This window comes from Toxorhynchites rutilus, chromosome 2 (genome assembly GCF_029784135.1).
Source record: "Toxorhynchites rutilus septentrionalis strain SRP chromosome 2, ASM2978413v1, whole genome shotgun sequence".
NCBI lineage: Eukaryota > Metazoa > Arthropoda > Insecta > Diptera > Culicidae > Toxorhynchites > Toxorhynchites rutilus.
In genome coordinates, this window is record NC_073745.1 from 230,386,557 (window position 1) to 230,411,799 (window position 25,243).

The following is a 25,243-nucleotide window of genomic DNA, read 5'->3' on the forward strand; positions in this document are numbered from 1 at the left end:
CAAACAGGAGAAATATTCCGGAATGTATTTTATTTCTTCATAACATTATTAATTTAGCATTTAATATACTTCTGCGATTATATACAAAACGTTAGTCTTTTATGCAAACAAAATCGTAAAAAGCATTAATATTTTATGTAAAGAGTAAGAATATATAAATCAAACATTGCCCTAGAGTAAAATGTATTTAGTTGTTAAAAAAGAAGCATTAGCAACATAGATGAAAAAATGTATAAAAAAATGAAAAATCACCATGGTGGCGTTTAGGCCACTGTGTCGTCGGATGAGATATAAAAGATTGTGTATTATTAGCCTTTTATCTAAACAGGAGAAGCATTCCAGAGAACAATTTAATTTTATGTCACTATTAATATACTATACACTATTAATTTGGCGCTTAAGACACTTATGTGATTACGTACAATACATAAGTCTTTAATGAAAATAGTAGATTTCATCATAACTAACATTTTTTCCATTATACCTATCCGAAAAAATGACTATAAGGGTTGTTTTGATTTTTGTCCCGCATCCCTATGTATTCAACGCACTGTGCGACGCAACCAGCAATCTTTTTGCCTGAATTCGGGCGTTAGCTCATAATGTGAGTTGATGCGTAAAATGAATTATTCTCCATTTACCGATAATAGGCATTAATTTTATATTATATTGTATGTTGTCGAATCAATTTGTGTTCAATTCATGTTTTTATCGCGTAGGTCTCACTGCTAACAATTTGTGTAATAGTGGTCCAGGATGTCATAATATCGATTCATGTTGTTTGGTTATGTGAAAATGCAATAAATGAATTTAAATGGTTGCTGATTTGGAAGATCGAAAGGGTATACCCACGTAAATCAGATTATGATAGCTTGAATAGTCGCGATCTTACAGGGCTATAAAGCTATTACAAACAATGTTCCGGACAACGTGGTAACGAAGGAGATAATGTTATTTTTATCTATAATATATTTTTGTAGTCATAGTTTGATTTGACTCATGCTTATATTTATGTAGGTCTTAACTATTTAGACTTGTGTTTAAAAATGATACATGATGACTCTTTGTCTTCTTCTGCATGATTGAATAAACAGATGAAAAGGGTAGTAATGGCTTTAATGGTATTTCTGTGTACATTTTTGAACAGAATGCGGTACCGAATTCTACCACGTCATGTCATCTTACCCGTTTAAAGGACACAATTACATACAGGAAACGGTTTTTCCAGAGCATCCATTTGATGTATCAAAAGAGAAGAAAATACAGATTTTGAACAATGAAAAACTCAATTTAAATGCAATTAATACACACAATCACAGTCCTACGTCATGATCCCGTCCGTACCGCTAGGCTCAGACCCATCAACTTTTGTAAGTTGAGCATGTTTTATTTTAAAAAAAGGTTTTTCGGACCACCCTGAAATGGGAATGGGCACCCTAGTAAAAAAAATACGAGTCTAAGGGTGGGTTTAGACTAGTGATATATTCATGTGAAGAAATATGATGAGATTTATAGAAATCGCATCAACCGTTTACACTAGCGTGAACTTCTATAATGAATATATTCATATTTTCGGTGAATTTATTCACCTAAAGTAGAACTGCATCCAACTTTAGTGATTTCTCACCAGTGAGAAATTCACAAGCGTTTACATATGCTGAATTTATTCAAGTTATATATACCTCGAATAAGTGCATCATATTTATTCTCACCCGTTTACACCTATTTTCACGTGAATAAATCCATCTATAGCTATAGATCTCCCTAATGTAAACCCGCCATAATGTTTTGCGATGAAGAACAAAATTACCACTTTTGACGAAAATCTGATATCTAATAAAGCTGTTAGTTGGAACAATAAAAATATACTAACCACAACTGCCACTAATCGCACCACTATGCGCATACCATTGGTATCGATGGAAGGTATGGCAAATTCCAGCAAAAGCTCCCACCAACATCGTCGCTCCATCGTGCGAGCAGGAGCTCAATTCACTTTCGTCTGCGGTTACCCCCAAACAATCACGCGTCCAATCGTATCGCGTATGTTCGCAGCTCCCCAAATCGGCCCGGCTCAACCAGTCTCAAGTCGGAATCCATAAGATAAAGCTGTGACGACGGCAGCGGCGGCAACGCGAGCGATTCGGATTTCACCAGGCATCCAATCAGTGAAGTGAGTTTCGAAAGGACGTGCAGATCGTTGCGTTGTTGTTTGCGGGGTGTGACCTGTTGAAACATATTCACCTGTTTTTAGGGCAGCAGCATCAGTGTCAGTGGCTGAATACCAGTTCCTCGGAGGAGGGATTAAAATTACGTAAAAAACAAACGATTGGACATAACATTTGGAGCATCGCACGCACTCTTAACGGTCTTGGAACACTACAGACTGCCATGACGCGGATCCGTTCCATTTGTTTTGCTGTGAGTAATACCGTACGATATATCCGATGATATTTTCATTAATTAAAGTCAAAAGACATTTGGTTGTGGGGATAAGAATGGTGCAAGCACTAATTGCAAAAGTGAGTCAATGAAAGTGTCCTACAAAGCTCTCCCATGTTTATGAGTTTATTGTGGCTGTTTGTTACCTAGTTTGACCAGGAAGCTGTGCAAAAATGGCTCTCTGCATCGACAGGCATGGTAGATTGGAACATGACGTTACCACCGCAAAGCGGCACAGTTTTCCCTCAGTTATTCGTTTTTTACGTAATCGGTGTACCACTTTCGCGCATGGCGAGACACGGTTGGCTCAGTTTCGGTACAGGCGCGCGCGTCAACACAGGTGGAGGCTATTGGGTTCGCAGTGAAGTTGAACACACAAACCCCGCTTGAACCCCATTCGACACTGGAAAATGTGCCGGTTTCATAAAACGCTCGTTAATTGGGGGCCAAGTTTGAGTTAATTAATCAAACCATAAAGTATTGAAAATAAATCACAATTATTACCGTCTCGCGCTTCGGATTCGTGATGGATCTGCTAGATGATTGTTCACTGCTGAAATTATATATAAATGATTTAGTTTGAAAAAATAAAATATTTTCAATATGTACGAAACTAAGTTTCTCATATTCCATAGTTCATGAAGAACAAAAATGGAAAAAGATTTTCCTCAACGCAATTCGGCTCAGCATAAATCATCCCACTGCAGTTATCTCTTTCCTTTGACACGTTGAGCCCCGTGTCGGTCCTTAGGGGCCGACATTGAGCTTTTTGGTAGGAAAGCGCTGACTGACTGGGACTGACATAAAATGGTCCTTATGATGTTGTATGGCATTGTCCCGTTGTAACAGTTGTAACAACCGTTGTGATGTTTTCAGATTATTTATTTACCCATTTATTATTTGTGTGCATATTTATTGAGTTGAGTTTATTTGTTTTTTTGAATTTATTTTTTTAACAATAATTTTGTGTTAATTTTAATATCTCCACTAAGTCACAACTCAATGTTATCTAGAAGATACTCCAGAAAGTATACATAAGATCTTAGATTCCCCATCCCACCACATGGCAGGAACAGCGCGAAAGCATCGCCAAAGTTGTTGGACCAATGAGTGTCTGTTTGCGCAGCGCTTACTTTCGTGGCCTTGAGTTTGGGGAGGGAAATGAGAAGGCTGTATTTAAGGATAGTTGGTCGAAGCAAAATGCACACAAGGGGATGCTTTGGGGGAATTATCTTCGGCTGAGCTTGAACTCTGAATCGCGAGATACCCTGCGGTTTATCTGAAGACTACAATGTTCTTCGACCATTTTACTACTATCCGACGTCGCAGAAGCATTGTACCTTGTTCGCGCGTTTCAAATGTAAGGTCTATTGTATAACGTGAGGTTTTTGTGATTGTAATTTGAATCGATTTTCAGTGTGAGCATTGTTCTTAAGTATCAGATAAAAGATCATTTATTTAAATGAGCAACAAGTAACAAGTACCGGTATTCGGTACGAATTTTGTGTTAATTAGTATTCCTAAATGTACAAAAATTGAAACACAGGGAAATTCTCCTGGACGAAACCTGGCAATCTAAAGTCCGTCGGAAAAAGCCAGCGCCGTCACCATCGCGATTTCGAAGGGTCCGCTGGACCGAACCAACTGGCCAAAATCCACATCTAGAAAGCAGAAGGAGTGGGTGAGGAGATTTGTGTCCTCACCGTACTACCCAGTATTTACAATGAATCTCCATCCTTTTCGTAGTTGTCAACTTTAGGGTGTCTGTAGAAGATTCTTTCACTGTCGTCATACGCTCATATTTCTTTTAGTAACATCTTTTTAATCAGGTTATCTCGAGCACCGATAATCAATCGGTATTTCAACGGTTCTTCTTGTTGTTCCGTTGCGTATCCACAAGCTATCGCCTTTTTCATCAAACGTTTCACAAAATCTTCTATTTTTTCTTCCTCATTCTGGCGCATTGTGTTAAATTCTGCTCTTTCCATACGTTTGTCCTGCTGTGGAATCAAATGCTGCTCTATTCGAGCCAAAATCGTATCCGGTGTTGCACGTTCAGCTTCCGTCGGTTGGAGCTCCTCTACCAGTACCACACCTTCAACTCCCATGACCGCCATCAACGTCACGATTTGTTGATTAACAGGCTTTTGCGCTACCTCCGTAGCAAGTGAGTAATAATTCCACTGCAGCTTGAATATTTTCATTGCATCACTATCCCCTCCACCCAACTTGAGCGGAGCTGGAAGGGAAATATTCGCCATTTTGAGGTTATGTACTGTCCGACGTTATCTCTCGATTTTTTATTATTTTCTGTACTGCTACCACGAAATATCACAACATTACATTCCCGAATTCTCCGAACGTCTTTCCGATCGCGTTTAGAATCTAATATATTATCATCAAAACCAAAAATGCCCACTTCTTACAACACGTTATATAAACACGTTGTGTTGTTGTCGAGTATCTAATGTTGTCTGTCTATTGACATTTGTAAGCATAGGGTGGTGTAATGCAATCGGAAGCAGAAAACAATTGAAATTCTGAAATTAACCGTTTTCTCAACACCAACTTATTTAATGATAGGTTGAAAACGCGTTGTTTCACGCGGTGATTTTATTACGTGTTTTATACGAGGGTCATTTGAAAAGTCCATGCAAAAACACTACTTTTTTTTATTAATTCGTTTATTTTTACAGGCTCAGTTACATAAGTTTTGAGGAGCCGAATTTTCAACTCTATTTTTATAATTATATGCAAACAATTTCCTAATTATATGGTAAGTAAGGTAAAAAACCGATTACTCGCGGTTGACTCGAGTTTAGAAGGGTGAAATGTTTTTTATAAGGACAAGGATGGGATATAAGGAGATTATAAAAATGTTGATGATCAACATCAATTCTTAAAGCTATTCGTATATCTATAGTGTATTTACATTTCAACTTATTCTACTGTTTATAGCTAGGGGGCCAAAAACACGCAAAGGAAAAAAAGAATGGTATAAGGATATAGCGTGCACCCGTGGCCGAGTGGCTAGCGTCTCACATTATCATGCCGGGTGTTCGGGTTCGATTCCCGTTCTGGACGGGGGAATTTTTCGTCAAAGAAATTTCCTCGGACTTGCACTGTGGTCACGCGTATTCTAGAGCTTGCCCCTCAGAATAAATTTAAGGCGTGTTGTTCGGCTTAAGAAATCTCAACTAAGTATTAATAAATGACGCTAGTTAATGCATACGTTCAGACGGCAAAAGTTCCACAGGTAACGTTCACGCCATTCAAGAAGAAGAATATTTGGGACATGTAATCAAGTTCTAACCGAGCCAATACATCTCTCACCGGCACATTTTTGATTTTTCAGCATAGTCTCCTCCTAGGCTTATACACTTCGTTCAACGCAGCTCTATTTTGTTCGTTTCGTGTCCAATGTCCAATGACTTTTGAATAGTGGCACGGAGCTAGTTCCGACCAGAAAATCGAAGGGCCCTCGTTTTACTCCAACAGAAGAAGCATATGCTTTTGAAGACACTCCTTGAGGTAGATCTGCCCGTTTACAGTCCCGTAGTCACAAAAGGCGCACTTCGTTTGCCACATGTGCAGATCGCTTGCCGAATCATTTATTTCCTGGCAAACTTAGGAAGTTTCTGCTTCCTTACTTCCTCCGGAATATCAAACTTGAGATGAGCGGTGACGAAGACAATGAGGCTTCGTCAGCATCTGGGTGCACAGTTTCCGGGCGCGTGACTTCTCAGACTTTGTCGTTTTTCACGATTTGGCACTTTGTACGTATGCAGCACCTCTCAGTCCTTGGCTCTCTGAACAAAAAACATTGACAAATTCATTTTTTGGGCGCATCCGTCATCGAAGCGTTGGGATTCCGCTTAAACGCATCCTGATCGCTAACAGAACACATATTCTGACAGCATTTCTTCTTCCGTTCGATGCTCAGAGGTTCGTAGTAACGTTCAATCACACGACTCACCATTGGCCGCACGATTCTGAGTTGTTTTCCGATGTCCCGATGAGAGAGTTGAGGATTTGCAGGTACATGCGCAAAATCAATTCACAACTTTGCTTTTCGGGAGACACCATTTTTTCCAATTTTCGAAAAACTGACAGCGATAAAAATACAGTGTAAACAATACACTCTAAACTACTTCTACCCAAATTTTCAAGAGAAAACACCTAATAGGTGATTTTCTACAGCGTGATGCAATTTGATGTAGGACACCCTTTAGTATTCCGATGGAGCCAAGTCTGGAGAACAGGTGGAATGTGAAATGAGTTGGAACTCTATTGCCATTAATTTTGCAACCACAACTGTTGATGCAGAAGCTTAGGCGTTGATGAGAAAAAATCATTCGACTCGAACGAATGCCAAACACAAAGAAACAGACCGATCTGCCTGAAATTTGGTGTGTGTTCTTCCAAGAAATGCTACAAACCGAACATAATCTCGATACGCGCCAGTAGTGCCATCTCTCTGACTTTGCATGGACTTTTCAAATGACTAGCATTGTTCTGCTATTTCACGTTAGCGCACTTTTCTGTTCATATCAGAAACGATGAGCCTCCGAATAATCCCTGATGGCCCATTTCATAGGAAAAAATATAGATCTCTAAAATTATCCAATTTTAACATAGTTCAAAAACATTTGATATTTTTACCACTTTCACGGTACCGTGTGCGACTAATGACGAAACAATTGGCGTTGACGGAATTGGCGATCTAATGCAAAACGTAAACGATCGGTGAGACTTATCTGATAGAGATTACACTTTCGAATTTGGACCCAAATTATGGTCCTGAACTAGGTCGTGTGAGGTGTATCTTGTTCCCAGATCGAATTTAGAGAACTCCCTTCGGGCTAGAGGAAGGCAGCCCAATGTGCCGGTGAGAGATGTGTTGACTCGGTTAGACCTTGATTACATGTCCCAAATATATGTTTTCCTTAAATCTATCGATGTTCGTGTGTGATTATCCTTATATCCTTATACCCTCCATTTCTTCCTTTGTGAATAATTGGTCCGCTTGCTATAAACAGGAGAATGAAATGTAAATTCACAATAGATGTACGAATAGATTTAAGAATTGAGTGTGTATGATTATCAACATTGTAATAATTTCCTTATACCCCATCCTTTTCCTGAGAAAAATATGTCACCCTTCTAATCTCGAATCCACCGCGAGTAATCGGTTTCCCACATTACTAACCATAGAGCTAAGAAAATTGTTCATATATATAGTTTAAAAAATATATTTAAGATTTCGGCTCCTTTAAACTAATGTAACTGAGCCTGTAAAAATAAACGAATTTATAAAATAAAAAAGACGGGTGGGTAATGTCGGGGACATAACCGGAGTGACGTAGGACTATACAAAGGGGACAGCTTTTGTTAAATATATATTTTAAATATATTGTTTTATTTTCTTCTCCTACGTGAATACCTACCTATCTACCTTAAAAATTGATTAGTTTACTGTTTACTATTCATGAATATGTTGATGGTTCTGAAAAGAACCTTTGGTGTTGTGTTTTTGTTATCACTCGATATTCCCATCTTGTTCGGTTAAACCTTCCTGTTTAGCTATTGCGTTTGCCACTCGCCACAGCTTTCACAGTTGGAAAATTTCTTCCCATCCAGCTTGTGACATGTTGTTCAGTAAATAACATTTGATGCGACGTGCCGGAGAAACACTTTGCCACTCACTGAAACTAATTGTTGCCTTGATGAGCGCCGAACCGAAGCTGCTCTGTTTTTGATGCGGGTTTTCTGATTGTCGTGAGCAGCTTTGCAAGCCAACTCGAGCACTCCGACGGCCGAAACTCTATAATCGCTGTTAGGTATACTGGTGCTCCGGCACCAATCCATTCGGCCTAGTTACCCTTGCGGAGCAATCAGTGAATGCGACCAACAGGGAACTGAAGACTTACACAGTTCGAGTGAGACTTTGCCTTTCCCTTAACTTGTCCTCCTTTGTTACGTCCACGATGCCGATGCCATACAACCACACGGGTTTACGGTTTGAAAGAAAATAAGATATTTTTTTGGGGTCCGCGTGTTTTATACTCTAGCGGTACACACTCACAGGATAGAGACAAATCGGCAGACTCAGCCAGAGGGGCGAGTCCAACGAGACGAACGAATGAGCGTTAAAAGGGAGCGATGGCAAAAAAATACATTCATTACGATTTGTTCGCTCGTTGGATTCACATGCAGGCTAAAAGGGTCCTTTTCAGGATCACAAAATTATCTTCAATCTAAAGAGTTTATTGTTTTGTTATCACTCGATATCCCCATCTTGTTCGGCTAAACCTTGCTGTTTAGCGATTGCATTTGCCACTCGCCACAGCTTTCACAGTTGGAAAATTTCTTCCCATCCAGCTTGTGACATATTTTACAGTAAATTACATTCAATGGCACGTCGCATTACCACCACTCAGTATCGGATTGGAGGTAATTTTAACCTGTAATTGAACATTTGCGATGACAGTGGTACAGTGTCGACCTTCAATGTGGGGTCATAATTTGGACCCCGAACTCTATGTTTACAAAAATGTCCAACTAAATATGTCGCATTACAGGTCCGACCAATTAGCTAAATGTCGAGATAAGTGTAAATTACTGTACTTTCAATCTAGAAGCAATTTAAGAATTGGTGAAAATCAATAAGCTCAGAACAACTGCCAAATTCACATACTCATCATATCCTGGCAAACAAATTATGAAAAAATCAATTTGTGTTTTATTATTATTTTGGATATTGTTTTAGAAAGCATTGAACTGTATTTCCTAAACTCTTTTTTGGAAGACTTAATGGCCCTGAAAAGCGCCTTGTTTTATGGAATGGTTCAAATTTAGAAAACTTAGTACTCGTGGTTTTGAAAAAAAACCATTTCGAACGCCCTCGATGCCGCCTTGTTCTGGATTTGCCACCAAAGCAGTGTGTATAAAGAACAAACTTTTTTCTTCTGCTACCTGATGCCGTTTTACGATTGCGTTTGCCACTCGCCACTCGCTGCAACTGCATGTTGTCTTGATGTCCACCGAACCGAATGTGTTCTGTTCCGAATGCGGGTTTTCTTATTGTCGCGAGCAGCTTTACCAGCTAACTCGATCACTTCGGCGGCCGAAACTATATAACGCCGGCTAGGTGGACTGGTGCACTGGTACTAACGCGCTCGGCCTAGCTACCCTTGCGGGGAACTCCAGATCATCACGGTTCGAGCCGGATTTTGCCTTTCCCTTCACTTTTCCTCCTTTACCATGTCCAGACATGGCTGCTTGGGTTGGTTTGTTGATGTGTTGTGATGCGAACCGATGTGGTGTACGGTTTGAATGAGAATGATCGTTACGGCAGCGGAGCGGGGATTTTTAAGCTGACTGGCTGGCTCGAGAATTACGCATGTGTGAGACTGCGACCAATGTTTCGTTCATTTTTTTCTTTTTCCTTTCCAATCGTGGTTCATTCTATTTCGCTGCTGCTCTGGTTGCCCGTTTTGGTCGGTTCGATTTGAGGAGCACAAAATGGACCAATCAAAAATGGGCACCTAGTGCATTTTGACAATGCTTGATATTTCACAATTATTCAATTATTTATCTCAAGAAAAATGAAATGTTATTCGTTATGATAGATGCGTAGATATATTTCCTATCAATTGATGCAAAAACCTTTGCGATCTATTGAGAAATGCTCGAGTTATAAGCGTTCCAAATCTTGCATTTTTTCCTACTTGTTCAGTGCCTAGATTTCCATTTCACCCCCTATATCTTCCGGTTAGACGTAGTCCTACGTCAAAAATTGCAAAAAATTTTAGAAAGGGGATGGAAGTCAATGTCAACTGCGTAATTTCATTCAGTCGCTCACGAACACCGATTGTCTTCGACTATAAAATGGCGACGACAAGTTTGAAGCGTACGAGTGTCGTAAAGGATCTGGGGATTCTCGTAGACAGTAAACTACGGTTGGCGGAACACATCACCTCTACGAGAGCATATTCCATGCTAGGCTTCTTGAAACGAAACACGAAATGTTTTGGCGATATATGTTGTTTGAAACGCTGTACTGCTCTTTGGTGCGTAGTGTGTTGTAATACGGGGTACAAGTCTGGGCCCCGTTCCATGTAGTCCACATAAATCGGATAGAGCGAGTCCAAAAGCCTTTTATCCGTTATGATCTTAGGAATCTCAATTAGAGAGATAGAACGAATCTACCAGGGTACGAAAACCGTTGTCCTGCCAACATTAGTAATGAGACAAGCACTTCTTCATCGATTACTCGTCTTTGATATCCTGACTAATCACATTGACTGTGCTAACTTATTAGCAAAACTTCGCTTCAACACACCTCCTCGAGTGACGAGACAATCAGTTTTTTCCGCCGATCGAACCACCGCACCAACTATGGAATGAAAAATCTACTGGACGTCTGTTGCAACAAGTTCAACGAAGTGGCTCATATGTTTGAATTTGGCGTATCCAAAAACGTGTTTAGACTGAGACTTAATAGATGAAAATGTCTGTACGGTTTTTATGTCGAAGATAAATAAATAATAATAACAACACTGAACTAGATGTTGACATCAATTCCAGGGGAAAGCTCGTTGTTTAGAACTGGCGCCAAAATCAAGAATCGACTACATGACAGACGTGTGACATGTTTGGATTTTATGGGATCGTTGTCAGCTGAAAACTGAACATACGTCAATTGTTGATTTCCTAATAATGTTTTTTAAATAATTTACGAACCAACTTCCTGACGTCACAAGATGAATGCCCTGAATGCCAACACTCCTATAGGATAAGCAGATAAGTTGGAAAAAAGCTAGCTTAGTTAATTGAAATTGAAAGTTAATTGAAAGTAAATTTACTAAGTCTGTTGACATTAACGATGTGTTCGGATAACTTGCTGTTGTTATAAATTAATAATGATGATCTCACCTCAATCCCCTACAAAGTTTTGAGCTTGCCATTTGGTAACTATCTAGAAGATCTATTTTTTCCATCCTATAGGCCCATTTATACGTTGCTAGTAGCTGGCTTCACAATGAGCAGCTACTGACCCGGTGAACTCGCTTGACAAATGGTTGACTCGCCTTGTCCGTTCACACAATGTGAGCTGCTGGCAAGAAACTAGATACTACGGCACAGGTTTTCCAGAGATGCCAGGCGGTTTTTCAAATGTCCATCAAATCGTCAGAAACAGCAATCAGATCCGAATTTGTCAGATGATTGATCCGAAATCGACTTCTTTATTGGCAGTTTTCGTCTTAGATTTTCAGTTGAATTTATCATTACACAATTTTATCGCTAAACACACACTGGCCGTGTTTAAAAATACTTTGTGCTGAATTTCTTTGAACTGAAGGTACTATCCGGAAAAAGCAGAAAGAAAAAAGGATTCGGTCCAGGAATTGGATGCAAAAAAAAGGAGCAACAAATACAATATTGAAGTAACTCTACGATGATGATCCCCGAGAGTACAGAGCAGTGTTGAGAATAACACCTGAAAAAGTGAAAAAACTGTTGGATTTAATTGCTCCACAAATACAACGCAAGATACACTCATGAGGGATGCTATACCTACATAAGTGAAACTAGAAATGTTGTACCTTTCTTCTGGAATATCGTTCAGATTATTGTCGATATTTTTTTAGAATCTCGAAAGCATCCATAGCTAAAATAATTCCGAAAGTATGTAGTGCTACAAATGGCAGTCTAAAAGATTTTTCAAATTTTGAATTATTTCGCCTTGACAGCAGCTTCGTGTACCAATTTGTGAAATGAAAATGATAGTAGATTTGCAGGAGGAATGAATACGCCTCAAAAACTAAAATAATGAATGAAAATCTACTTTTTTAAATGGAATATGTATTCTGTTTTTTAGAACAATACTTTTTTTGGAAGTTGTGAGTGAATTTCGAATGAAAATTGTGCCCGATAATGATTTTATATTTAGAATCCCAAGAAAACTATCTCAAAAAGAAAACGTGCCCCACCAGCGTGCAAAACAAAATAAAATGAGTAAAAAAACTTTTTAAGTTAAACGGTTTATTTGTGATTAAACATAATAATGTACTAAAAGCTAGAGAAAATAATTAGGCAAGTTGCAGTTAGTAGTTATCACACCTCTCCTTCATTAGTCTAGGGCATTGATAAGACTAAAATAAAATAGTGGGACATATGATGAAATCACTAATTGTGGATAATGAAAATGAATGGATTTTATAATTTAAAAAGTTTTTGTTTACTCATTTTATTTTCTAGTTTTTAGTACATTATCTGTTTCATTAGAATATTTCTCTACAATAAAGGCATTGTACTGTATTCTATCAGTCAAAAAATTTCATTTGATACCGATATTGAGTAGATTGCAGAAAATACATAGTGTGTTCTCCAAGTCAAGTTCGTTGGTTTGATACACATATCTCAATCAACCTTTTTTTTTGAGATGATATGGAATCAGCGATTTTGAGCGGAGGCCAAATTGGATTTTTCAAGATAAGCAGTTTTAAAATGACAGCAGTTCCTATCCGGTCAGTTCCTATTGGTCAAATTTCTATTACTGTGGGACAATCCTACAGACATACATACATACATACGAACAGTTCAAGCTAAATAAAACCGTTTAATAAAGTATATTGCTATTTTGTGATTGCGGCCATCTTGGATTTTAATTTTTCATGATCTACTGTGATCTACTATTCAAGCCCTTTCATTTGATACCCATATTAATGGTGTTTTGACATAATATGTAGTCCGCCATTTGGTAGAATTTTGATGGATTTGCATTTTTCATAAATAACCGTGTTCTGCTAGTCAATCCCTTTCATTTGATACCCATTGTTACGGGGGTTTCGGAGGTTCTATTCAGCACGCGTTTTTATCAATGTATAGCGAGCTCAAAGCTGTATTTATTAAGAGAAACAATAATTAAACAAGAACTTTACATTATTAGGTTTTACCTACATTTGATCTCCTCGTTTTAAGTTCAAAGCACGACAGGATGATTCAATTATTTAACAATTTGGGAATTCAACTTTATTTTGGGTTCTATCTCTACTCCTTTTTTGTGATTAGCAAAGAATGTGTGGTACGAGAGAAGTTTTCAGAATGACAGTGATGACAGCTAGCTGTCAATGATTGTCTGGGTGCGTCATGGAGTGGCACCGTCCGGATGCGCAGGTTCAGATCAAGTCATCAGTGGCGTAGTTTGCTTCCCCCCAACACCCATATTAATGAAGTTTTGGGAAACTATGTAGTCCGCCATTTAGTAGTGGCAGCCATCTTGGATTTGCATTTTTCTTAAATAACTGTATTCTGCTAGTCAAGCCCTTTCATTTGATACCCATATTGATGGGGTTTTGGAAAACCCACATTGATGAGGTTTTGAGGAAGAAAGGGATCCGCCATTTTGTAGCGGCCTCTATCTTGGATTTACAAGATAATGAAATACGCAGTTTTGTAATGACTACAGAGATAAAGGTGTGTTCCAAATTTCAGATCAATCGGTCAACAAGAAGGGGGTCAAATTTCTACTAATGTGGGACATGTTACAAACATACAAACAGATTACAGGGCAAGCTAAATAAAACCGTTTAATAACAACGATTCCGCTTAGAAACTATGAGGGTTTTATTTGTTTTTTCAATAATTTTCAAGTCTATAATAATCTTCGCATATTTTCAAATATCTTAAAAATAGAGACATGTAAAGACAATGTAAAGATTTGGCATCCCTGATTCGAGCGCTAAATTCTGTTTTTGACGTTTTGAGGGATGCGAGTGCGAGTAAATTCAAAAAAATTTGAAGTAGCTCGCACGCCGAATCACACATGACACTAACTGGCATGATGTGTTCACACGGTGTGAGTAGCTGTACTGCAGTAACTGACTAGACCGACTCGTATGCTTACTCGCACCGTCTGAACCCGGCTTATGTCGGTATCAGCCGTGAATTCACAAGAGTCTTCCCGCAACCCAAAAAAAATCTTGTTGTATCCCCGTTGTTGAAGATGCACATAGTTGAAGATGGAGATGAGAACAACGTTACTGTCAATTGTGATCCCTATCGTGCAATGATATCCGACTTTTTATTGCCCAAAACACATTAGGCAAGGCGCAAATTGAGAAGCGTATAGCGCTCGTAAACGAACATGAGACTACCAACACGACTCATACGTGCCACAAACGTAGCGTGGTGGAGCGCATATTCAGTCACAGTTTGGTGCAAATAACGTGCCACTCGCATACAATGTCTGATTCACACAAATTTGCGCGATATATTTATTTACTAACACAATCACCCGACCGGTACGACCACACAGTGCCAAACTCACCGCACTATATGATTGTTCACCAACACAACTACCACAACCGGTACGACCAGCACGAGAAACTGTGGTTCAGCCACAGCGTCACGCGAGTCGTGTCTCACGAGCGCTCCACAATCTCACGTCATCTGGCCAATTTGCGCCGTTCTATCTGTTTTTATTAGCCACAAAAACAGGCGCTATATCGCGGCAAGTTACTCGCGCTATACGCGTCTCAATATGCGCCTGGCCTTAAATAGAGCCCCGATTTTACGCACCATCTCATCGACTTTAAAGCCAGATATGATACAATAACACGAAAAGAACTATGCAGAATCATGGGCAAAATCGGCTTCCCGGAGAAGCTGCTTAGACTGATTAAGGCTACGATAGGCAGAAAACTGTGCGGTGTTCGAATATCGGATAGGTTATCTGATTCATTCCAGTTCCGCAGGGAGCTTCGACAGGGTGATGGACCCTCTATTCGACATTGCGCGAGGGTGTTTTAAGGGGGGACTGGAAAATCGAAAAAATCGATTTTTTTTTGTTTGCATTTTTTTGGGAAGCTTATGCCCTTAGAAATGTTGTCTTAAAAGTTTTTTCGATATTTGATTTCGTTGTAAAGTAACAGCCAAAAGTATAAAATCACTTCATGGGATATTGCTGTACATGGGTTGCTGTACGAATTTTTAAACGCGTTTTTCTCGGAACCATGTTTTTTTCAACTAGTGGTATCGATATCTCAGGATGTACATGACCGATTTGGCTGAAATTTTTTATCAGCAACAAAAAATGAATTATCTAAAGCGTTACATAGCTGTTCTTTGTTTTCTCATTTTTTCGATTTTGACGTAGGATTACGTCTTTCGGGAACATATTGGGGTACAAATTGGAAATCGAAAATCGAACACATCTTGAAAATTGTCCAATTTCAAACGCTTATTGTTCAGTCATTTCATAATGTATTGATGAAATTTTTGCGTCAATCGATTTCGACACTCCATAACATTTTTTTATATTGATGAAAACATTGTATGTCATGTAACTAACTATCGAACAATTGAAAAATCTCAACCCCTATCCTAACGGAAATACCCACTTCTGATTGGTCGAAATTGACGACACATGCGGCGGGTCCCGAACAGAGACATCAAAACCAAGCTGCCTGGGGGAAATCGACATTGCAAATACATGAAAGTAGGGGGAGCTTCTGTTCCTACCGAAATGTGCTCCCTAACAGAGACATCAAAACCAATCTGCCTTGGGGAAATCGACATTGAAAATACATGAAAGTAAAGTATTAGGTGCTGTTAGTCCAATTGGAATTCGCGTTGGGTTGAATAAACACTCAGAAAGTAAAAATGATGTGCACCCGTGGCCGAGTGGTTAGCGTCTCACATTATCATGCCGGGTGTTCGGGTTTGATTCCCGTTCTGGCCGAAGGATTTTTCGTCAGAGAAATTTCCTTCGACTTGCACTGCGGTCACGCGTATTCTAGAGCTTGTTCCTCAGAATACATTCAAGGCGTGTTATTTGGCTTAAGAAATCTCAACTAAGTATTAATAAATGACGCTAATTAATTCATAGGTTGAGACGGCAAAAGTTCCACAGGGAACGTTAACGCCATTCAAGAGAAGAGAAAGAAAGTAAAAATTTTAAAAGGAAATTACCTTTCGCATTTCAAATATGTTTTCTCTATATTGAAGTAACATGTTTTTACTGATGAGAAAAATTGATAATTGTGTTCGGTATTGGTAATTATCTCATATTACATTGGTGATTTTTTTTTTCTTTATTTCATCCATACATACCATAGGAGGCATCTCGTCTAAGATCACAGAGGGCGGTTTTCATCATATCTTGTTCCACTTCGGTATCATTTATCTGATACGCACCATCCAACGACTGTTTACCATCCTTATGTCATCATCACTCGGTGAACACTGGTGGAGCGAACAAATAATATCCAACAACCAAACAAAACGACCCTTTTCGGGGCTACCAAATCATTATCAAAGAGTTTAACGATGTAATTCTTCAAACATATCCAAAATCAACAGATAGCCTAATGGAATCCTACGTCAACTATGCTGTCGTATCTCGGACACAACCTCTGTGACTTTTTTTTGTGGCCTTCTAAACAGCGATTTTTTATAAAAAATAATTACTGTTAACAGCGTAATAATCATTAATCGTGCACTCAAAAAACGGAAAATACATCTTCAAATATACCCTAAACAATAACCAAAATACCCGAACACTTCACTTTATTCCTAACATCCGAAAAAAATCACGAAAATTCATTGTTTTCGGACTTTCCAGACAGGGGTTTCCCCTTAAGACGAACGGCATTTTACTTGCTTGACACGATCTTCAACAGACGGATTTCAAATTTCATGGTCAAAAATTTTATATAATTTCTATGTATTGTTCTAGAATTTTGCGATGACTTTTCATGAGATATAAGGACAAATTATTATTCATATTCAATTTCTGTTTACCGACTTTAACTTCCATAATCAGTACCATCTATACCTATTTCTACAGAGACCCGTCAAATTGACGGATCTGGCAATTTCAAAGTTTATAACAATCTATGCATCATTCATGGAATAGTGGACATCAATAAGTATTTGCATTCAATTAGGCATGCAATTTCGTGCAGTTTACGCACAATAGTTGTCCGATATGTTTAGAGTTTGGAGTAGTTACGAAATTTAGATTGTAAAAATAGAAATACCTGAAATTGTATCGTTCTACAATAAAACCAAGTTTGGAGTAGATGTAGTTGACCAGATGACACGCAAATATAGCGTAAAAGCAGGGTCTCGTAGATGGCCATTGCAAGTGTTCTACTATATTTTGGACTTGGCAGCAATCAATTCGTGGATTTTATACAAAGAGACTTGTGATGAGAACATGACCAGAAAACAGTGCTTGTTTCATTTGGCAGAATAACTTTCCAATGAACATATGTGCTGCAGAGAACAAGCTTCCTCCAAAAAACAACCAAACAAAGCATTGGATTTTGTGATATTTTAAATAGCTTTCTAAGTTAAATAACAACCAATCATTTTACCAGTACAAAACACGCTTTTTATTTCTCTCAAATCTCCGTATTTAATAATCTCCCTCTGACAGTTCTCCCCAGACCCGTATTCACCTCTCTCACTCTCACCTAATCAGTACCAGGATTGTATCCAGGCACCACATCTTCCCCTTTTACGAGATAGTATTTTACATTCGATAATCTGAAAATCTTGCTGGCTTCTTTCATGTTCGCAGCTGTCGCTCTGGTAGCAATACCCGAGGAGATACCCTAGGTAACGGTTCGATCTCGAATCCCTGAAACTCGTCTTCGACGGACGAACCACTTAGTTCGTCATCAGCTTTACTTGAAGGTTCCACAACTCCATTACTAGCCGACGATGGTGTTGATTCAACGCGATCTATCACCTTTTCAAGATGTGCAGCATTTCGGTCATATGACTTTCCACTAACAGGATCTTCTACAGTTACCCGAGCACCAGATCGAGACATCACAACGTATTTCTTGGAATTGTAGGTCGTCTGAAGTTTATTTGTTGGTAGTAGATTTTGCATGAGGACCGAATCACCGCAGTCGATGGATGACCTCTTTGTTTTTCGTTTGATGTCCTCTCGATCCTTCCCTTTTTCCTTTGATTCTAAATCCTTATCAGCAAAATCTGTGGACGGAGGAGCAGTCTCGATGTCGTCTAATGACGGTATTTTAGACCGAATCGAATGGCCATATATAAGCTCCGTTGGTGTACGGCCGGTAACGGAGTGCGGAGTAGTGTAGAACATTACTAGATAATCCTGCTTCCAGTTCCTGCCAAGAGCGTTACTAATCTGAAGCCTCTTTAACAACGATCGATTTTGTCTCTCAACAAGGCCGTTTTCCTGAGGCCAGTAAGGTGTCGAATGGTTGAGGTGAATTACGTGTGTCTTGCTGTATTCTTCAAACTCGGTGCCCACAAATTGTTTGGCGTTGTCTAAAATAATTGTGCGGAGATATCACAGTATCCCATTTTGTCCAATCTGGAAACTGTCTCCTCGGCTGAAATCTTATTCATCAATTCCACCTCCTTGTATCGACTGTAATAATCGATTATAACGAGCAAGTACACACCATCTGGTAATGGTCCAAGAAAGTCAATGGCCACGTCAACCCATGGCTTATTCGGAAGTGGCCAGCGTGACATAGGCTCTGGTCTATTTAGTAGTCCAACTAATCTGCAACCTTCGCATGATGTGACTCGGTTAGTGGCTTCACGGTCCATACCTGGCCACCAAACTCGATCTCTAAGACAGAGCTAGTGCCTCCTTTTAGGTTTGGCAGTACCTACGTTCTGTCTGGGTGAGACTCTTGCTCGCGTATGAAATAGGACGAGGATTTTCATCTGTTAGACCTTTAAACTGCACAAGGACAGCATCGAAAGCAACCGGTGAGGCGTCTGGAATGACGAGAGTACGCAGCGAATTGTCGAAAAAACGAAGCAGTTTTATATTCGAGATCATCTCTTTCAATTTGATGAACGATCGTTGTTGGCTTTCGCCCCATTCGTTCGTTCGCCCCAATGATATCGTTCGCCAAGAGGGAGTTCAACTTGTCCTCGATTTTCGCCATCAAAGCTATTGGGGGTCGTCTTGGGTTTTGGCACACAAGCTTTATCAATCGGTATAGATACCTTAACCCCTTTGATTTTCGGGAACGAACGTTTTTCCTCAACCTTTACTGCATTAACACCACGAGTGCTGGGTAAGCCAATCTAGCTCGGTAGCAGTTGTCCTGCCTAAAAGACACTGCTGACCTCCTCGAATTACGTGAAACGTAGCCATCTTTCTAGTTATCTTTCCAACATCTTCAATCGTAATAGAAGTATCAAATGAGCCTAGTACCGTCAGAGGTTTCGCATTTCTACCATATGGAAGGAATACTTCATCGCACTCTTTCTTCTGGTTCCAAATTTCAACGCCGTTTGCATTTAAGTACTTGAAGATTGTTCATCAATGATGTTCCTCTTGCACCCCGAATCGACCATTAGTTGCAGCAGTATGCCTCCTACAGACATCCTAAATAGTTCGTCACCATCCGAAATATTGAATATGAAGCTTTTATCCTTCACATCTTCTTGTCGTTCAGTATTAGATCTTATTTCACGAATCCGTTCCTGTCGTGGGTGCTTGTTATTGAATTTGGGCCCCTCAAATTTACGCATCACTGAACCGGTTGTTCGACATTGATTGGCAAAGTGTCCGAAACGCTTACATTTATTACATTCTTTATCTCTCGCTGGACACTTAGGATCGAACGCATAGTGGCCCACTTTGCCACAACGTATGCACTCCCTCGAAGTCGAAGGTCGAATCCTGTTGACAGAGCTGGATAGCTCTTGACTCAACATAGCATTCTCAGAAAAACCACTAGCAGAGCAACTGATTGTTCGAGCCTGATGTTTGACCGATTCATATGAACTCACTATTTTCGTGACTTCATCAATTTTTAGATTATCCTTTTGCAATAATTGCTCTTTTAAATCACTTAGAGCAAACAAAATAACTTTATCGATAACGCTGATGGATCTGCTCTCTTCAGAAGACTTCCCAAAGTCACATTTAGTTGATTGCTCTTGGCAACGGAGCATAAACTTCACCAGGGTCTCTTCTGGATCCGGTTCCAATGTCCAGAACAGGTTACGCTCAAACGTATCGTGTTGCTTGGGTGCAAAGTAAGTGTAGTTTACAATAGCTACCGCATTTGAATCGACTCCGTCCTCCTTCACGTCAGCTCCATCAGCGTCAGCAAACACTTCTTGAAGATCCGGCCCGCCCTTCGCGAGGAAAATGTTTCGGATACGATTTTTATCGGTTTCACCAGTGGCCGCGACGACGAAATAAAAATTCCTCTTATTCCTATGCAAGGATTTGAAATTAAATGGTTTAATTTCCCACTTGTCCATCGTGACAATTTGGGGATAGCTGAAAATGAAGCTTACTTTTGTTTCTCTCCTTTCATAATATTATAATGAACCTTACCATCAATTTGTCGATTCTCCACTTTAAACTACTTTTTTTTTCTCTATCGCTATGCGAGCCGTTATTTCTAAATAGCTTTCCCGTCCGTTCGGAATCCACTTCGCCTTTTTGGCATTCCTTCGCTGCTTCACAGCCGCTACACCCGGTAGCCTTCTCACGTTAATGCTCGTGGCAATTTCCGCTGTTTCACCACAGCCGTTACCCTTTGGTAACCTACTGCTGTTTTAAACAGCCACTACCCGATCGGTACTCTTCTATTTGACCGCTGAAAATCAGCCGATACTCTTTGGTAGCATACAGTATCCGCTGCTTCCAGCGGCCACTACTTTGGTGTAGTATAGCAATTCTGACGAAAAAAATGTAACATAACCTATATTTTCCTCGTTTTCTAATGAACGTCTATATCTTCTTGAAAAACACTGTTTTGATGGAAAATCGGATTCTTTCCTCTTCTCAATGTTTTCCAGTTTTCCTCAGTCGCCAATGTGATATTTTAAATAGTCATTAACATAAACTAAGTAAATAAAATACAACAAACGCGCTAATCAGAAATCCGTCAATTTGACGGGTGCGGTAGAACTAGGTATATATTAAACGTCGGTAGTTCTAGTGTTAATTGATCTGATTTGCGTTGTCGGTAGAACATTTGAGATGGTAGCTGAACTGAGGTTAAGGTAGACTTAAGCACGAAACAGAGAGAGTTAGACAGAGAATTAATGCGTCCAAAACCGAACATATGCTAGTTTCCGGATTCAAGCATGACAGGACCCCATCAGACAATAAAATTACGTTCATCAAAGACCCAGCGGTTACGAGACAACGAGAAACGCAGCAAGCATAGTGGTTAGCGCGAACAGACGATCCGCGGAAGGAAGTTCTACAGAATTTCTATAGGCATTCCTTGAATTTGTCTGTGAATGGTAGATTCTTGCTTTTTGTTTTGGTAATGGTCAATGGTGTACACGACCCTACAAATGGATAGTTTAATGATTTATGTATTGATAATACATCGTTTTCATGCTGAAATACCTTTTTTTTCGTGTTTGCCCCTCATTTTTGGTTCTTTATTGCGTCAGCCACGAATTTCGTTCTCAGCGGTGACCTTGATTACTTAATTTTGCGGAAACCAGGGTTCCACCGTAATTTTATGTTTTATCAATATTCAGTGCGTACCAAAACATCAAAGAAACGAAACCGAAGTCCGGATAACCACAGCATTTGCAAACAACGCAATCATAATTATAATTCCATTGGACACATAAAAGAAATGAAGGAAAGATAAACTATTGTCCTGAATTCGTCAATCCAAAACACGGATGGCCTTCAATCGTATTCGAACTGTGTTAAGGCAGTCGTTATTGCAATCACGTATTGATAGCAAAAAGCCAACGCACCACTTGAACCGAATTCGGTCAAATTACGATCGAGGGCGACTTACGTGCTGTCACGTATCTAGCTTTTGATCGCTATGGAGGGGAAACTTCGCTGTTTTCTCCAATCAGGCACATATTTTTCTTATCTTTCTCCCACAATTGTTGCATAAATGAAATTTACGCAAAAGAATGATCATTTCTTTCGTATATCCACAGGTTCTTCTGTTGGTGTGTGTTCTCCTTGCTCCAACTGCCGATTCGACGCTGCAACCGAAAGCACCCAATTTCCAGTACTTTGAGAGGTAAGTACGCAGATCGCATCCGCTGAAATACACGTGGTGACTCAAATAAATTTATTTTCAGGCCTAAGTATCGATATCCATACTACGACGAGAATGGCAAAGGCAAGCTTCTCTACGGTTACGGAGGACCAGAATTATACCAGTACAAGAGCTATTCACCTTTGGACGGGATTCATTAGATAAATGAATGTATCAAATGTATTGTTAATATGTAATTGGTTACCTTTAATAATTTTGTACATACGAATGAAGTCTACTGTAGGATGTTAAATTAAGCAATCAATGATCCAACCGATCATTACTCACTGGCCGGAGCGCAGCAATCCCGAATGATTTTAAATCAATTGCATGTTTCATTGTGAGACAAGTGTACTTATTTAGTGGAATTGAAATAAAACATTGTATTTGGAAATGGAAGTTGTATTTTCAATTAAGCAGTAGAGATGATTTACTATACACGTCTTTTTTGAGTGGATATGTACAGAACATTATTACCACGAATGAACGCATCACCGTATTTATTTTTCAGCTGACCATTGACATATTCCTCAGTCTGGTCGAGTGCGATGTTCATGTAACCATCGAGACATGCCAGGACGCCACGGTAATCTACGCCGCTGTTCAGTTTCACAACCACTGGGCGCCCATGGATCTGATTGATGAACGTTGAGAGAGCTTCCTTTCGTGACATCTTACTGGAACAGTTTAACAATGAAGTTGTTTCTTAAAACCCAATACATGCTATTAGATCTTACGAGTATAATTACTTGTGATCGTTTATTAATTAAATGAAGAAAGAATACTTACTAATATTATTGAACAATATACTTGTCTAAATAAAATCTGCAAAATTAATTTCGGAAACCTTCATAAAAATACTCGAACGTTTAAAATCGACCACAAACAGCTGTTAACTTGACGTTTAGGACTTGGCCCCTGTGGCAAATTTGTGGAATCGTTAGTACAATGCTGCCAGATTCACAGTGTAACATTATTCTAATGAACGGAAAAATTTAAAAAAATGAAACTCCATTGGACAAAGTATTTTATTATATGTACAAGTTTATAACAAAATTAATAGGAATTGACACCCAATTTGTAGATTTTCTGACAATACATGGTAAAATGCTCCAGTAGCATTATAATACGTCTTATATCGTAACACCTTGATTAATCGTCACTGACGATACAAGCAAGCTGCTGGCCCTCTCGTACCCAAGAGTTCATTAGTGTTTTTTTTCTTAATATTTTAAATCAACATGTAAATATTCACCTATATTTTCATTTTCGAACGAATAGGAAACGTATGCTAATCCCATCCTTGTTTTCGTACGAGCCATTCGTCGTATTTTCAACGTACGGTCGTACTAAATCAAGTTATTGGTGTACTACATTATCGACATCGTGTTGACAGTCAGGAGGTGTTTACGTATCGAACGTCTTTAATTCATGATACAGAATTATCTGAACGTTGGAGTTTATTTTTTGTGGTTTTGATTTGTGCAGCTGAATAAAAACGAGATATAAAGCTGGTGAGATTTCTTAAAACATGTCCGGACTATTTGTTCTCTGAATAATATGATTGTTCGAAATTGTTGAATGCAGATAATCTTCCGCTAGAGGAACAAGATCCGGCTATTCTAATTGCGGATTGCTGGCTATCATACTATCGGACACGCAATTCGTGTGTATCCGCCCTATCCGCTATACGACTAGTCAGCCGTTCGTCATTGAGAATATCCCTGCCTTGCAACCGCCGTCCGGTAGTAGCAGATGACCCTATTGTGTCAAATTTTGCAGCAAGGTTCCGTCGCAGTTATGAGTTCAGTAACCGGAACCAAGATGTTACTGTGAAAAACTACACGAGTGCAGATGAACAACGACACCAACATAAAGCAAACGAGGAAGAGTCAGAATGGGTGTCGGCAGGACCTACCTCTCACGTGGACACAATTGAACTTTGTGGATTCGATGAAGATACCTCAATCAACGCCTCGCCAATCGATTAGTCAACATGCTAGAACAAAATCAAATCAACAATAACAACTCAGCAACAATTTTTAAGCAAATTCTCAGCAAAATCCGAAACCGGTGATCGATATTTTGCGCCGATTGCTCATGAAAAACAACATTGAGAATGCAACTGAACAACAGCAACAGTCAACCCAACAGGCTCGCTATCCATCCCAACGTGAGCTTCAGTTTCATACCCAACCCATAGTGCAGAATGCTTTGCTCCGTAAAAAACTGCAGGATCAACGCAAGGCGCTTTGTGATCAGAACAGTCGAATTGCTGTCGCTGCCGCCGTGGTGAACGGGAACTAAATGCAACTGTGCAGCAGCTTGTACAATTGATTTGTCCAAATATGCTGTGGAGTCTTTCAGTTTTTAGCCAAACTGCTAACAATTGTAATCCCTTCAATCAACTGTTCCCAGCCTTCGACAAATATCCTGTGGGATTCGAGTTAAGCTGAGGAAAAACGTTTTATTTTGATTACAAAGCTTTATTCTCTTGTTCTAGCGTCGACTGATGGAAGCTAACTGAAACTTCTCAGTCTGAAAAACTAACTGCCTAAAATAAACGATGGTATGTGTGTGCGTATATACTCGGTGCGAGGGGCTAATCAATTCGAGCGTGTTTCCACAATCCTAATGGTACACATTTCTCTGCACAGCCGACTATGCATGAGCGTCACGCAAAAATTGTACCAAGAGAAACGTAGTGGACCCATGAGCGCTAGAAGTTCTCAGAAAGCATC

The 25,243-nt window shown here is 39.5% G+C and overlaps 2 protein-coding genes and 1 long non-coding RNA gene across 5 annotated transcripts; 1 reads left to right on the forward strand and 2 right to left on the reverse strand.

Moving 5' to 3' along the window:
• The first annotated feature begins 1,992 nt into the window (after positions 1-1,992).
• LOC129767883 (uncharacterized) lies at positions 1,993-22,895 on the forward strand. Its single transcript, XM_055769135.1, has 4 exons — positions 1,993-2,173; positions 2,255-2,421; positions 22,399-22,484; positions 22,546-22,895. Exons 2-4 carry the CDS (start codon positions 2,392-2,394, stop codon positions 22,661-22,663), a joined length of 234 nt encoding a protein of 77 aa, XP_055625110.1. The 5' UTR covers positions 1,993-2,173; positions 2,255-2,391; the 3' UTR covers positions 22,664-22,895.
• Positions 12,766-14,280, reverse strand: LOC129767884 (uncharacterized). The gene is made up of 2 exons (XR_008741590.1): positions 13,408-14,280; positions 12,766-13,346 (listed from the first exon to the last, which is right to left on the reverse strand). It is a non-coding gene; the product is annotated as an uncharacterized LOC129767884 (long non-coding RNA).
• Positions 22,873-23,423, reverse strand: LOC129767882 (U6 snRNA-associated Sm-like protein LSm6). Of its 3 annotated transcripts, none has more exons than XM_055769133.1 (2): positions 23,292-23,420; positions 22,873-23,207 (listed from the first exon to the last, which is right to left on the reverse strand). In XM_055769133.1, exon 2 carries the CDS (start codon positions 23,173-23,175, stop codon positions 22,936-22,938), a length of 240 nt encoding a protein of 79 aa, XP_055625108.1. In that variant the 5' UTR covers positions 23,176-23,207; positions 23,292-23,420; the 3' UTR covers positions 22,873-22,935. The 3 variants fall into 3 exon arrangements, with proteins under 3 accessions (XP_055625108.1, XP_055625109.1, XP_055625107.1); XM_055769134.1 differs by having other exon boundaries at positions 22,873-23,175; positions 23,292-23,411; XM_055769132.1 differs by having other exon boundaries at positions 22,878-23,179; positions 23,292-23,423.
• Between the last annotated feature and the right edge of the window lie 1,820 nt (positions 23,424-25,243).

What these genes read in the sequence shown, in the direction of transcription:
- LOC129767883 (XM_055769135.1), top strand. Translation starts at nt 2,392, where the DNA reads ATGACGCGGATCCGTTCCATTTGTTTTGCT. An exon ending in TCCGTTCCATTTGTTTTGCT is followed by an intron (nt 2,422 to 22,398) that starts GTGAGTAATACC and finishes GTATATCCACAG; the next exon opens with GTTCTTCTGTTGGTGTGTGT. An exon ending in AATTTCCAGTACTTTGAGAG is followed by an intron (nt 22,485 to 22,545) that starts GTAAGTACGCAG and finishes ATTTATTTTCAG; the next exon opens with GCCTAAGTATCGATATCCAT.
- LOC129767882 (XM_055769133.1), bottom strand. Translation starts at nt 23,175, where the DNA reads ATGTCACGAAAGGAAGCTCTCTCAACGTTCATCAATCAGATCCATGGG.